This window comes from Mytilus galloprovincialis, chromosome 1 (assembly GCF_965363235.1).
Source record: "Mytilus galloprovincialis chromosome 1, xbMytGall1.hap1.1, whole genome shotgun sequence".
NCBI lineage: Eukaryota > Metazoa > Mollusca > Bivalvia > Mytilida > Mytilidae > Mytilus > Mytilus galloprovincialis.
In genome coordinates this window covers 98291494-98305418 of record NC_134838.1, presented here as the reverse complement: position 1 = coordinate 98305418, position 13925 = coordinate 98291494, and the positions used below count along the sequence as shown (strand labels likewise).

The 13925-nt window shown below is 34.2% G+C and overlaps 1 protein-coding gene across 1 annotated transcript in view; it reads right to left on the bottom strand.

Moving 5' to 3' along the window:
* Window positions 1–13632, bottom strand: part of LOC143050751 (uncharacterized) — a 98329-nt gene extending 84697 nt beyond the window's left edge. Inside the window, exons 1-2 of the mRNA XM_076223901.1 lie at window positions 13542–13632; window positions 2162–2503 (exon numbers count right to left, since the gene is read on the bottom strand). Coding sequence (XP_076080016.1) covers window positions 2162–2503; window positions 13542–13581 — 382 coding nt within the window. The 5' untranslated portion in view covers window positions 13582–13632. The remainder of the gene's footprint in view (window positions 1–2161; window positions 2504–13541) is intronic.
* Window positions 13633–13925: the final 293 nt, after the last annotated feature.

Below are 13925 nucleotides of genomic sequence, written 5' to 3'. Positions count from 1 at the left end.
CATAGGGGTAAAATGCAGTTTTTGGCTTATAACTCAAAAACCAAAGCATTTAGAGCAAATCTGTCGGGAATTAAATTGTTTATCAGGTCAAGATGTATCTGCCCTGAAATTTTAAGAAGAATCGAACAACCCGTTGTTGGGTTGCTGTCCCTGAATTGGTAATATTAAGGAAATTTTGCTGTTTTTGGTTATTATTTTGAATAATATTATAGATAGAGAAAACAGTAAACAGCAATAATGTTCAGCAAAGTAAGATTTACAAATAAGTCAACACGACCGAAATGGTCAGATGACCCCTTTAGGAGTTATTGCCCTTTATAGTTAATTTTTAACCATTTTTCATAAACTTTTGTAGACGAAAATATTTTCCACTGTAATTACTGGGCCAAGTTCATTATAGATAGAGATAATTGTAGCAACAAGAATTTTCAGTAAAGTAAGATGTACAAACACATCACCATCACCAAAACACAATTTTTGTTATGAATTTATCTGTGTCCATTGTTTAATATACACATAGACCAAGGTGAGCGACACAGGCTCTTGAGAGCCTCTAGTTTCTCTAATCTTCAAAAAATTAGACCCAAATTTCTCTAATCTTCATTTTTTTTTTGCCCGTTATTCTCTAATCTTCTTTTTTTTAAGGGCATTATTCTTTAATCATATTATGTACTGTAGTACGACGCTAGATTAAAACTGACGTGGAAAGGTAACACCCGGCCATCGAAAGCTTTATTATATGAAGCCCAGGTGGTCGTGTGGTCTAGTGGGACGGTTACAGTGCAGGCGATTTGGTGTCACGATATCTCAGTAGCATGGGTTCGAATGAGACGATTCAGTACTGTTAATCGTGCTCTTGCAATTTTCAACGGGTGTAGCTAACCAGCAATAAGGTAGATAACGTGAAGTTAGCATATATATAAAAACTTTCATTATACGTAGTCTAAGAATGCATGACATCTGTCATCAGAAGGAACATCGGACCTTATGTCAAACGTGAAGCAGTCCTCGATTTCATCTGGGAGAAGGAATGATAGCCAACAATATTGAGATAGCCATTTACCAGTGTCACTTGTTTTGCCCTTATACTCTGTTTAAAAATATATACTTAACCAACAGACTGGATTTTCCTCCACCAGTTTATCTGCCAGACGAAAACGACAACAATCAATTTGCAGGGGACAAAAGTTATATACATATTATATTTGACAATCTATAACATATGTTCAACTGGCTAATGGAAGAGGTTAATATTGATAAGTAAACGATAACATTCACCTGTGCTTAATAGGCGCAAATGAAAGAATCAAATTGGCGCAATTAAAGATCGAAACTTTTCAAAATCCGCGCAAATGTCATACGCCCAATTGAAATATTCGACACTGAGAAAATGAATTTGTCTGGATTTCTTCTTGGACATTGTTGTTTGTGTTTAAAGGACTTAGCAAGTTTCTAATTGTGTCCACTTAGCTTTTCGCTAAACATCTTATATTGATAAGAATAATGCCTAACAAAGTGAAATCTATTGTGATAAATGCCAAAATAAATATCTGCTAAAATTGAACTTCTTATTTTAAATATATCGAAAATACAAAAATGATTTCCTTTAACAATTTAAAAAAAAAACTAATATAAACATAAATACTTTTTAATAACAATTTCAGCTTCGAAATAGACTTCAGATAAAAAATTTGAATGAATCTGTTCCCTCTTTGCTGAAAACAAAATTTTCACAAGTGAGCTTTTTAATGACTCAATGACAGTTGGACCGGTACTGCACCCTCTAGCGAACTAGCAAGAACACAGATTGATATCAGTTCTGTTGTTGATTCCTCAGTATTACAATGTTACAATAGAGCATAACTTTCCATTACAATCAAATACAATGTGGAAAAAGTGAAAATGTAAACTATTATAGATATAAGAAGATGTGGTATAAGTGTCAATGATACAACTCTCCATCAAAGTCAAAATTTGTAAGTAAACCACTATAGGTCAAGGTACGTCCTTCAACACGGAGCCTTGGCTCAAACTAAACAGCAAGCTATAAAGGGCCTCGAAATGATATGCAGGCTTCAAAATTGTGAACATTTGCATGGAATGGATAGTACTACTAACTCTTACTTCTATAGTTTACATTTAAAATGATTTAATCTTTTACCTTCATGGTCATTGCAAGAATTAGTCACAAAGAAGCTGTCCTGTTCTATTTTTTCTCCATGTTTGCATTGCCACAAACCGTATATAACAAAGGAATCTGTATTCTTTGCCACTACTGTAGTAATGTTCGTACTTAAATCCTGTGTTATGTTTATATTTTTCTCCATGTTGTCCTCATTGCAAATTATTATGGTTTTCGAGTTTGGAGTTGGTCCGGGGCAAAAGCCATGTCGTGTGCCATCTTTATAAAAATCAACATCTGCACGCAGGTTGTCGATTTTACAGTTAAGAGTCAAAACTTCATTTTTTACTTCGCCTTTTAAACAAATGCAGAGTGCTACACCTGAAAGAAATTTAAATAAAAAATCTTCACTCGTAAAATACAAAATTATACCAATACAATAAATCGTTTAATTGAACATTTGAATTGCAATAATTAATAAAAAGGTATTATCATTGCTCAAAATAATGTACTCCATTTCTTACTTTATTAAATGAATGATGTTATTCTCATTAACTAGATCATAGCTGCAGAGAAAATAACAGTTTAAATTTAATGCATATTTTGTTTTGCATGTCTGAATATAAATAACAATATTAAAGTATTACAACATGGATCATTTTTAAAATGTTTGTCTTGTTTATGATAGCTTTAACAACTGTCTTTATATTTATTGAAAAGTTGTATCAAGATACAGATTTTTCAAACATTTTAAGAGTGAATTGTACCAAAATAATGTGACCACCTCAACCAAATGGATTGCACCTATTAATCTTCTATGTCATTTAGTCTCTGGTGTAGTTGTTTCATTGGCAATCATACCAAATCTTCTTATTTTTATTTGTGACGGGTAGACCTGTAACTTGTTTGGAAAAGAATATTTTTAACAGTGGTATCTTAAACTGTAACATATTTGTCCTTTTCGGGTGCTGCATGGATACATTCTGGGATAACAATTGAATGTGTGTTGAAAATAAGAGAGGCATATGCTACAGGACTAAAAGTCACTGGGGTAAAGCTGATGACCGTAACTGCATTCACGGTCATCCCAAGATGTCGGATGAAAAATTAGGTCAGTTTCTGTATTGTCTGTTAAAGTGTTTCTATATCATTTTCTTTACAAATCATACATTGAAACGATGTAAATTTATAAAAGAATCACTCGAAAATCACTAATTACTTCCGAGAAATGTGCATGAAACGGGAAATTCGATTTGAAAAAATCGTCAAGATGACCGTAAATCATAATCAAAATATTTTCAAGATGACCGTAACATAAAACAAGGATGACCGTGATTGGTAAAAAGATGACCGTAACTTGTAAAGGATGACCGTAATTTGTAAAGACTGACTGTAGTTTATATAGGCGACCGTAACTTTTATAGGATGACCATCAATTCTAAGAAATATCCGTATTGTATTCGAAGCTTTTTTGTTGAGTTTGTCGATCTATATTGGGGCTCGGTTAGCGGATATAAATATGTTTCATAAATTTCTTTTTTTAAACTATACTATAATTGGCCATATTTAGGATTTATAACAATGATAGTAAATTGCATATTTCTCGTAAACAATGAAATATTTATTGATATCGACGTTAAAATTTTAACACAAATTGACAGCGATACGACGAAAATTTGAAGAAACATGAATGTGTCCCTAGTACACGGATGCCTCATCTACACTATTATTTTCTATGTTTAGTGGACTATGAAAATGGGATAAAACTGTAATTTGGCATTAGAATTAAAAAGATCATACCATAGGGAAAATGTGTACTAAGTTTCAATTTTATTTAACTTGAAGCTGGACAAACGGACAAACAGACGAACGGACGAACGTACGCACAGACCAGAAAAACATAATGCCAATAAATGGAGCATTAAAAACATTAATAATACATACGAATATTTGGTTATCGAGCCCATGTGTATGGTTCCAGAGGAAGCAGATTAAAATCTTAATTTGTCTTGATATATGCAGGCGGAAACACTTTTGAAATAGAACAAAAGAATCGAAGCTCTGTGTTTATCGAGAAAGCGATAAATGTTAACTGTAATGTTTGATATAGTATCAAAATTTTAAAAAGTTAATAGAAACAAATAAAACGACAATTTTCTTATTTTAAAAACACCATTTGCATAAGTTTTCAATGTATCTATTACATAGTAATGCAAAACAATAAGATATCAAGTCGACGACATGGTTCTTATCAGAGCCTTTTATAGCTGACTATGCGGTATGGGCTTTGCTCATTGTTGAAAGCCTTACGGTTACCTATAGTTGTTAATGTTTGTGTCATTTTGGTCTTTTCTGCATAGTTGTCTCATTGGCAATAGTACCACATCTTCTTTTTTATATATAGTATCTATAAGTTGGATGTAGAAAATGCATAACCTCCGATTTTTTTTTATCACGGACGGAGAACATATCAATCTTTTAGTTCAGAAATTTTCGTGTCTGCCCTTCCATTATGTGAATCAAGAAAAAATTTCCCAAAACAGGTAACGATTGTATCGAAAAGAGAAAAATCGAGTGCACCTTTTTATGTTAGGGCATGTTTGGGGTGTATATTTTGTCTTAAAAACGTACAAAGCAAGAGTATTTTATATAGCATCTCGCTTCAGATTCTATCAAAGCTACAGGTTGACTTTATAACGTAAACAAATGACAGTACGAAAAGATGAAATATATGGGTCAAGTAAGATACCTATCTAATGAATCACAAAAACAGAGTAGGTGTGTTCGAATAGCTATTTTTTTTCTAAAAGTACTTGACGACAGTCTTTTAATTTGGATGATGAAAATGGATATCTTCGAAAAAATATGATTTTCTTGTGTGTGATAACTAGGGTTTATAATCTTCAACCACTGAAAATGTTTAGTCTGCCCTTCCACGAAATATTTAATTAGAATTTTTTTAAATGCTTAAGAATTTTCAAAAATTCCATCTGACATCCGAACAGACAATATTTTTAAGTTGAATCAATGCAGACAAGATCATTAACTAATGCTCATTAGCTAGTAGATACTTTTGTCTTTAAAAATATAACTGACATATAACGATCGATCGTAATGGTGCTATGTGGATAAATTTATCAGTTTTCAATTAGAGCAAAATTGGCAGAGCGTCATCCCTACAATGGCTTCCATTTCTACGATTGTGAGCACGAACTGGCGTAATAGGGAGATAATTTTGAAGAAGTAGAATCCTGACTGTATGAATAACATTTCTGTATATATACAAATTGACAACGTTCCGCCTTGTGATACGCTTTTCGTACAATACTATTTTAAGGATCTACTTTGCTGGAGCTCACTTTCACTAGTTTATTCGAATGATATTTTCAAAATATTTCTGTTATTTTATTTGCACGACAAAATGAAAGACGATATAATATCAATGGATGTACATGCAATTTTTTGGCATTTTTAAAAATGTGTATTTATTATATGTCATTAAAAGGAATCCCAGAAACAAACAAAAAATCTTTTGTCGAGCAGTTGAAGGCTGTGCACCGCATTTTTTTCATTATGCTTGTAAGGTGTCATTTTATCGCGCTTTTGTAGCATGTTTTCCCTTCCTGTTCATTTGCATGTCTTTTGGATTTTAAAAATTAAACTCTCTACTGTAAAAAAGATACATATGGTAATCTTTGCATTTGAAGCACGTCTTATTTTCTTCTACCTATAGGATAAAACTCTCATATTAATATGTATATACCAACACGATTAATCATTTGATACAAAAAGATAGTTATATAAATACAGATATTTCTTAGAATTGAGGGTCATCCTTTAAAAGTTACGGTCATCATTTACAAATTACGGTCATCTTAAAAGCAGTTACGGTCACCCTTGTTATGAATCGCTGATTCTGTTACGGTCATCTCGATTGTGATTTACGGTCATCTTGGCGATTTTTTCAAATCGAATTTCCCGTTTCATGCACATTTCTCAGAAGTAATTAGTGATTTCCGAGTGATTCTTTTATAAATTTACATCGTTTCAATGTATGATTTGTAAAGAAAATGATACAGAAACACTTTAACGGACAATACAGAAACTGACCTAATTTTTCATCCGACATCTTGGGATGACCGTGAATGCAGTTACGGTCATCAGCTTTACCCCAGTGAAAAGTTAAAGTTATATAGCTTTATATATAAATAAACTTATTCAAAAAGGTCACAAAAACAACACTGTAATTATATCTTTAAGTATTTTTTTTTATTGTTGCACATATTAATTTTGTTATCAGTAAATTAAAACCATACTAAATAGTTATTAAACTTAACATTGTTGTTAAACGCATATGCACTTGTCACAGAACTGCAGTTTGTCAATATTTTATTTTGGCATCGCGCAAGGTCATGAAAAAAATGTCCTTACACTGAATGCTTGGACTTTGGATGTGTACTGATTGCTAGTTCAGTCTAAGATAAATGATTTTTATTAGTTGTTATATAGTTGCTTTGAAATGTAGCTGTCAATAAAGCTAGGTTCACACTGCCGATCAGACCAACTCGATCAGTATCAATCAATAAAGATTAAGCGATCGTGAGACTGGTCTGACTCAATCGACAAGAATGATTGGGATGGTCGACCTTGGTCGTCATCGATCTGACTTTCTACCCGAGAGTTTTTGACATGTCAAAAATATTCGAGTAAGGATCGAGAAGCAAGTCACTCAAGAAAAGATCGAGAATTAGTTGAGCAGCAGTCGAATTGATCGGGAAAGGATCGTGTAGAGATCGAGTTTGGCCGAAATACAAATATTTTACCGATCAGTACTCGATCATCTCGACCTTTACTCGACTAATATCTGATTTCTCGATCAACACCAACCTGTTTGATATGAGATCCAGAAAACTCGACCAATGCCCGATCGCTTTATGATCACTGCGACTTCTATGTTTTTCTTATCCAATACCACCTCGACCAATACCCGATCTCTGCTCGACCATATTCGACAATTTTTCGATCTCTATTCGGCCATTCACGAGTACACATGACTGCTACACGATTTTCTTAAAGTATGTGTAGTTCTCATTAACTCTCATATTGTTTCATTTGCAACACAATATTGTACCTAGTATTGTATTAGTATATTTATTTTTAACTGTATACAAATTCCTCAATGTACAATACGTGTCTGTACTTTTGCAAGGAGGGGTAAAATTTTATAAGAGAGGCAAAAGATACAAAACGAACAAACAAACTCAAAGGTTGAAAAACACCCGACACAGTTATTGCGAAAAACGAAAACCGACGAGAAGACAAACATCACTTCACATAACACATCATAGAAAACTTAAAACTTAGCAACATGAAACCCAACAAAACCTGGGATGATCTCAGGTGTTTCGGTAGAGAAGTAGATTCTGCATTTTGGTGATAGAGGTTTTTTTTCATGTATGAAAGTAATTGTGGAGTTAATTTTATTATTAGATAGCTGATGACTAAATTAGTCTTCAAAGTTAGTTTTTAAGAACATCAAGATTATATTTGACCTGTTTTAAAGGGCTATTTTTGGTTTGAATGTCCTTTTTTTTCGTAAGTTCTGAAATTTTTGTAGTATAAAAATTAGAGAATGTGGTATAATTGCCAATGAGACAACTCTTCACAGGACACCAAATGACACAGAAATTAACAACTATATGTCACCGTTCGGTAGAATGTTTACAAACACCTATTCACACGGACTTTTTGACGCAATTTCGCACAAAAGTGAGATGAAAGACAAATGTTTTTTATTTGAATTCTTGATAGATATAATTGTGTAAACAGTTTTAGAAAAAGTATCAGTCCATTGGATGAAAATGCTCTTTTGGCCAAATTTTGGGTAAATATGTGACAGACTTACCCTCTTGATGTAATATTTATTTTAGCAAAAACAAGCAGGTTGTTGCCATGGATTCACCCAAAATATATATATATTTAATCATTCAACTACTGGATATCTAATATATGGGGAAAACTGGATACATACACATGCACATATATGACACAAACAGTAGGCTTGATTTGTAAGAAAGCAAGGAGAAGGGGATGGTAAAATTTATGTATATTTCTATCTAACACTAATACTAATCCAGTGTCAAATCTCATTTTGTGGTGTCATTTTCAAGAAAAGATTAGTAAAACTCCCATAACATATCAGCGTCTCGCTTCACTCTTAGGAAGTTTCTATTACAATTGGTGTCCTCTTTGTTGCGCTCCTGTAAATCTCTCATACTTTTGATTTTGCCATTTGATTATTAACTTCCCGGTTTGAATTTTCCTCGGAGTTCAGTATTTTTGTGATTTTACTTCATATTGCCCACACAGGGGTCGCCGTATCGGCCACTGCCTCACATAGATTTCTCGGCGCCCGTTGCTGTACGCCTTCTTGATCGTCTTCTACGCTCATTTCAAGCTCCGTCACAGCTATTAATCTGTCTCTTTGAGCTCTAATCACCTTGCCTGCAAATCCAACTGCTTCACTTCCATGTAGATATTTTAGATGTATGCTTTTACTGAGACCTTCTGTGAACTACAGAATCTAACCAAATAAACGGAGAATGTGTCCATGGGACACAGATAATAGCCTAGCTCACATATAACGTTTAAAAAGTCATTACCCAAGGACGGTAAATGTGACGCCACCCAAATTTGCAATTGATCTGTGTTTGGTGGTAATATTAAGCATGGATTATATGTTTCATAAAATTTGTTTGAGGCAAAATAAAATTAGAGAACGGAATCTCATTCTTTGGACGTACGTTCCTACTTACGGAAAGACAAGGGTAACACTTAATGCCCCCCTCCTTATCCCGGGTCATATACTGAAATTGTACATACACGACCAATTCCCGAATATCCATACAACCCCTATACGTTGAGGTCAATCTGGTCTGGTCGAGATCAGGCTGAGATCGAGAATAGTTGATTTGGTCTAGCTAGGGTGGTAAAGATCGTGTAGAGGTCGTGAATTGGTCAGAGTTATCGAATATGTATTCAATTAGTGGTCGGATTTGAGTCGTAATGGAGTCGTTAAGGAGTCGTGAATGGTCGAGTTAAGGTCGTGTACAGTTGGGTAGCAGTCGAGTTGAAGTTGTAAACAGGCCCGATCAAGAATTTGATAACGCTTGGTCGTGGAAACTTGGACAATCAAGATCATCGAGTTGATCTGATCAGCAGTATGAACCTAGCTTCAAAGCTATGTTCACACTGCCGACCAGATCAACTTGATCAATCTCGATCAAGACAAATTAAGTGATCGGGAGACTGGTCTAACTCAATCGACAAGAATGTTCGGGATGGTCTACCTTTGTCGATATCGATCTGACTTTCTACCCGAGAGTTTTTGACATGTCAAAAACAATTGAGTAAGGATCGCGAAGCCAGTCATTCGAGAAGGGATCGAGAATTCGTCGAGTAGCAGTCAAATTGATCGGGAAACGATCGTGTAAAGATCGAGTTTGGTTGAAATACAAATAGTTTACCGACCAGAACTCGATCATTTCGATCTTTGCTCGATTAATATCCGATAATTTCCAGATCTACAACAATCTGTACGATATCTGGTCTAGATTAACTCGCCCAATGCTCGACCGCTTCATGATCACTGCGAATTCTATATTTTTCAATCCCAGACCAACTCGATTAATACCCGATCTCTAAGCGACCACATTCGACCACTCTTCGTTCTCTACTCGGCCATACACGAGTATACATGATTGCTACACGATTCTCTAAACATATGTGCAACTCTGACTAAAGCTAGGTTCACACTGCCGATCAGACTAACTCGATTAATCCCGATCACGACAAATTAAGCGATCGGGTGACTGGTCTGACTCAATCGACAAGAATGTTCGGGTAGGTCTACCTTGGTCGTCATCGATCTGACTTTCTACCCGACAGTTTTTGACATGTCAAAACATTCGAGTAAGGATCGAGAAGCTAGTCACTCGAGAAGATATCGAGAACTTGTCGAGTAGTGGTCGAATTGATCGGGAAAGGATCGTGTAGAGATCGAGTTTGGTCGGAATATTAATAGTTTACCGATCAGTACTCGATCATTTCGATCTTTGCTCGACTTATTTTCGATCATTTCACGATCAACGCCAACCTGTTCGATATGTGGTCCAGATTAACTCGACCAATGCCCGATCGATTCAAAATCACTGCGACTTCTATATTTTTTTCATCCCAGACAAACGCGACCACATTCGACCTCTCTTCGATCTCTACTCGGCCATACACGATTCTCTTAATATGTGTGCAGCTCTGATTAACTCCCGTAACTTTGCTTCTGCAAAACTATATTGTCTCTATTTTTTTTTTATTATACACAAATTCCTCCATGAACAGTACGCGTCTGTACTTTTGCAAGGAGGTGTACAATATTAAAAGAGAGACAAAAGATACTAAAGGAACAATCAAACTCAAACTGGGTCGAAAACAAACCGACACAGCCATAGCTAAAAACGGAAGCCGACGAGAAGACAAACAGCAGTCTACATAACACAACATAGAAAACTAAAAACATGAAACCCAATAAAACCTGGGATGATCTCACATTTTCTGGAAGGAAAGTAGATCTTGCATTTTGGAGCCAGAGAATTTTTTAAATATGAAATATTGTGCATTTACTCACTATTAGACAGCTGATGACTAATTCAGCTTTCATATTATATTTTCCTTGTTTAATAGGCTATTATTGTTTGACTGTCCGTTTGTTTCGTTTGTCCAGAAATTTTTGTAATATAAAAAATAAAAGATGTGGTATAATTGCAAATGAGACAACTATCCACAGGAGACCAAACGACACAGAAATTAACAGCTATATGTCATCGTACGGTCCAATGATTACAAACACTTTTTTCATACGATTTTAGACGCAATTTTATATAAAAAAATGAGACGAAAGACAAATGATTTTTATTTGAATTCGAGAAAGATATATGTCAACAGTCTCAGAAAATGTATCCTCCAGGAGATTAAAATTCTCATTTTTGGCTAAAATTTGGGAAAACATGTGACATCTTTACCCCCCTTTTTGCAATATTATTAGTTGTTGCCATGGATACACTAAAAAGAAATATATTGAACCATTCAACTACTGGGTATCAGGTCTTTTGGAAATACTGATTACATACATACATGTATGCACATATATGACACAAACAGTAGGCTTAATTTGTAAGAAAGCAAAAAAAGGGGATGGTAAAATTAATGTATATTGCTATCTAACATCAGTACTTTATATCGAATGACAAATCTCAAGAAAAGAGCAGTAAAACTTCCATAACAAATTAGCGTCCTATTTTACTTTCAGAAAGTTTTTAGAACTATTGGGATCCTCTTTGTTGAGCTCCTGCAAATCTCTCATACTGTTGATTTTGCCATTTGATTAGGGACTTTCCAGATTCCTTGGAGTTCAGTATTTTTGTTATTACAATTTATACTGCCCACACAGTGGTCGCCGTGTCATCCACTGCGTGTCATCCACTGCATCATCTAGATGATTCATGGCTACCTTTGCTAGTCTACACCTTTTTTTTCGTCTTTTATGCTCTCTCAACCTCCGTCACAGCTATTAACCTGTCTATCTGAGCTCTAACCACCTTGCCAAAAATCCAACTGCTTTATTTCCATGAAAATACTTTAAATGTATAATTGTTCTCAGACATTATGTGAACTTCCGAATCAAACCAAATAACGGACAATGTGTCCATATGGGACACAGATAATGCCCCAGCTTAAATATAACGATATAAAGAAGGGGTGGCAACAAGTACTCGAGTCCTCGGGTACTCGGTCGGAAGGCCGAGTACTCGAGTACAGTTTTAGAACTCGGGTACTCGTTTGCCTGTTATACATCTTGAGATATTTCTCTTCACATTTCCACTCTCTTTAGTTCCGTTGAAATAGTTGAAATATCCCCCTCGTAATACTAAATAAAATCAATTAACATAATTATGTTTATCTGAGGCTACTATTTGTTATAGTAGTATCAGTAACGTCCCTTCCTACCAAGGGAATGTTTTCACGTGCACAACTTGAAACAAAAAATAAAGTCAAACAGTCTTTCGTCTGAAATTGTTGACCAGATCACATTTCTAAACAAGAACAAAATCAAAGTGACCTACGGTGAACCCTACGCAACTGATTAGAGACATTTTTAAAATTTCCTGTTTACAAAACTTTGAATTTTTCGAAAAACTAAGAATTTTCTTATCCCAGACATAGATTACCTTAGTCGTATTTGGCACAACTTTTTGGAATTTTGGATTCTCAATGCTCTTCAACTTTGTACTTGTTTGGCTTTATAAATATTTTGATATGAGCGTCACGGGTGAGTCTTATGTAGACGAAACGCGCGTCTGGCGTACTAAATTATAATCCTGGTACCTTTGGTAACTATTAGGACAGTTGCAAATAATTGCAGCGGAATTACACGTTTTAATGGTACATGTACCAAACATTTTCGCCTTTCCTGAAACAGCAGTATAACATCACAACATAGAAAGACACACTATAAAATATCAATTGGAATGACTTAACTCAATCAAAATACGTAGTAACACAAATTTACACACAATAAACGTTATTTTAACACTTCATTTATTCATATATTATCATGGTCAATAAAATGTTCATCTTCATATAAGTTGCTGCAATAGTTCACTTGTCATATTCATTAAAACGGATAGAACATATGATGAAATATGTCAGGATGAAATATCATAAGTTGTTCATTGTGAAATTGCAAATGACAGCACTTATGGCGAAGGGTAAAATATTGGAACCATTCCCAGTGAAAACAAAATAGTTTGCTTGTTGGTTTTTTGCATGTAACACATGAATATCTGCAACACAGAAACCAATTTTACTTGGATTTATAACGAATGGATATCTTGAGAGGATAAATGTGTCTGTGATGAGATTTGAATAGAAATTAAAAAAAATAGATCGACAAAGTTGTCAGGATGAAAACTGAGACTCCCATTGAAAAGGGTGGTGTGTTAAAAGAGAGCCAAAAGTTTACTTTCAATGGGTCACCTATGGTCTCTCAAAGTTATTGCAAGGGGTGTTTTCATGCATAAACTCTTTTAAAACATTTGACTATTTAGCGAATTTTGCGATGTATTGCATCTCGCAAAGTCAAATAAAATATCTATTAAAGTTATATACCTATGAAACCACAGTGGGCATCTCAAGTAGTACAACGTTAATTAAAACTTCTCATTTTATTGTAAGGTAATTCAAAATAACTGTTAAAAGGCTGAACGGATGTGAAATTCTTCTTCTTTCCTTAATCGATAAAATTTTTCACAATTTTATTAAAGTTGAAATTATAGAAATATATTAAAGAAAAGAAAATTCTTACTTGCAAAACATGAAATCGAAAGAAAAATTCTCAACGGCATATTAACTTTTCTTCCCAAATTGGTCACATGCAGATAAATATCATAAGGCAATGTTCATAATATTATGACTAATGCACATATAGATATCGTATCTTGTATACAAATATTATTTTGTTACATGTATTAAGTCAACAAAATAAGATGAAACTACGACTAATAATATAGATTAGAAAAAAGTTCTTCGAGTTAGTTGCACGTAAGAAAGATATCTTTACTTTGTTAGTGAAATAAGTCATCTGAAGTCAAAAGTGTTATCATTCATCAGGTATTTTTTAATGAGATGCTTATATCATGTTATATGAAAACAAAATTGAGGGAACTTTCAACCTTACTATTTTTCTTTT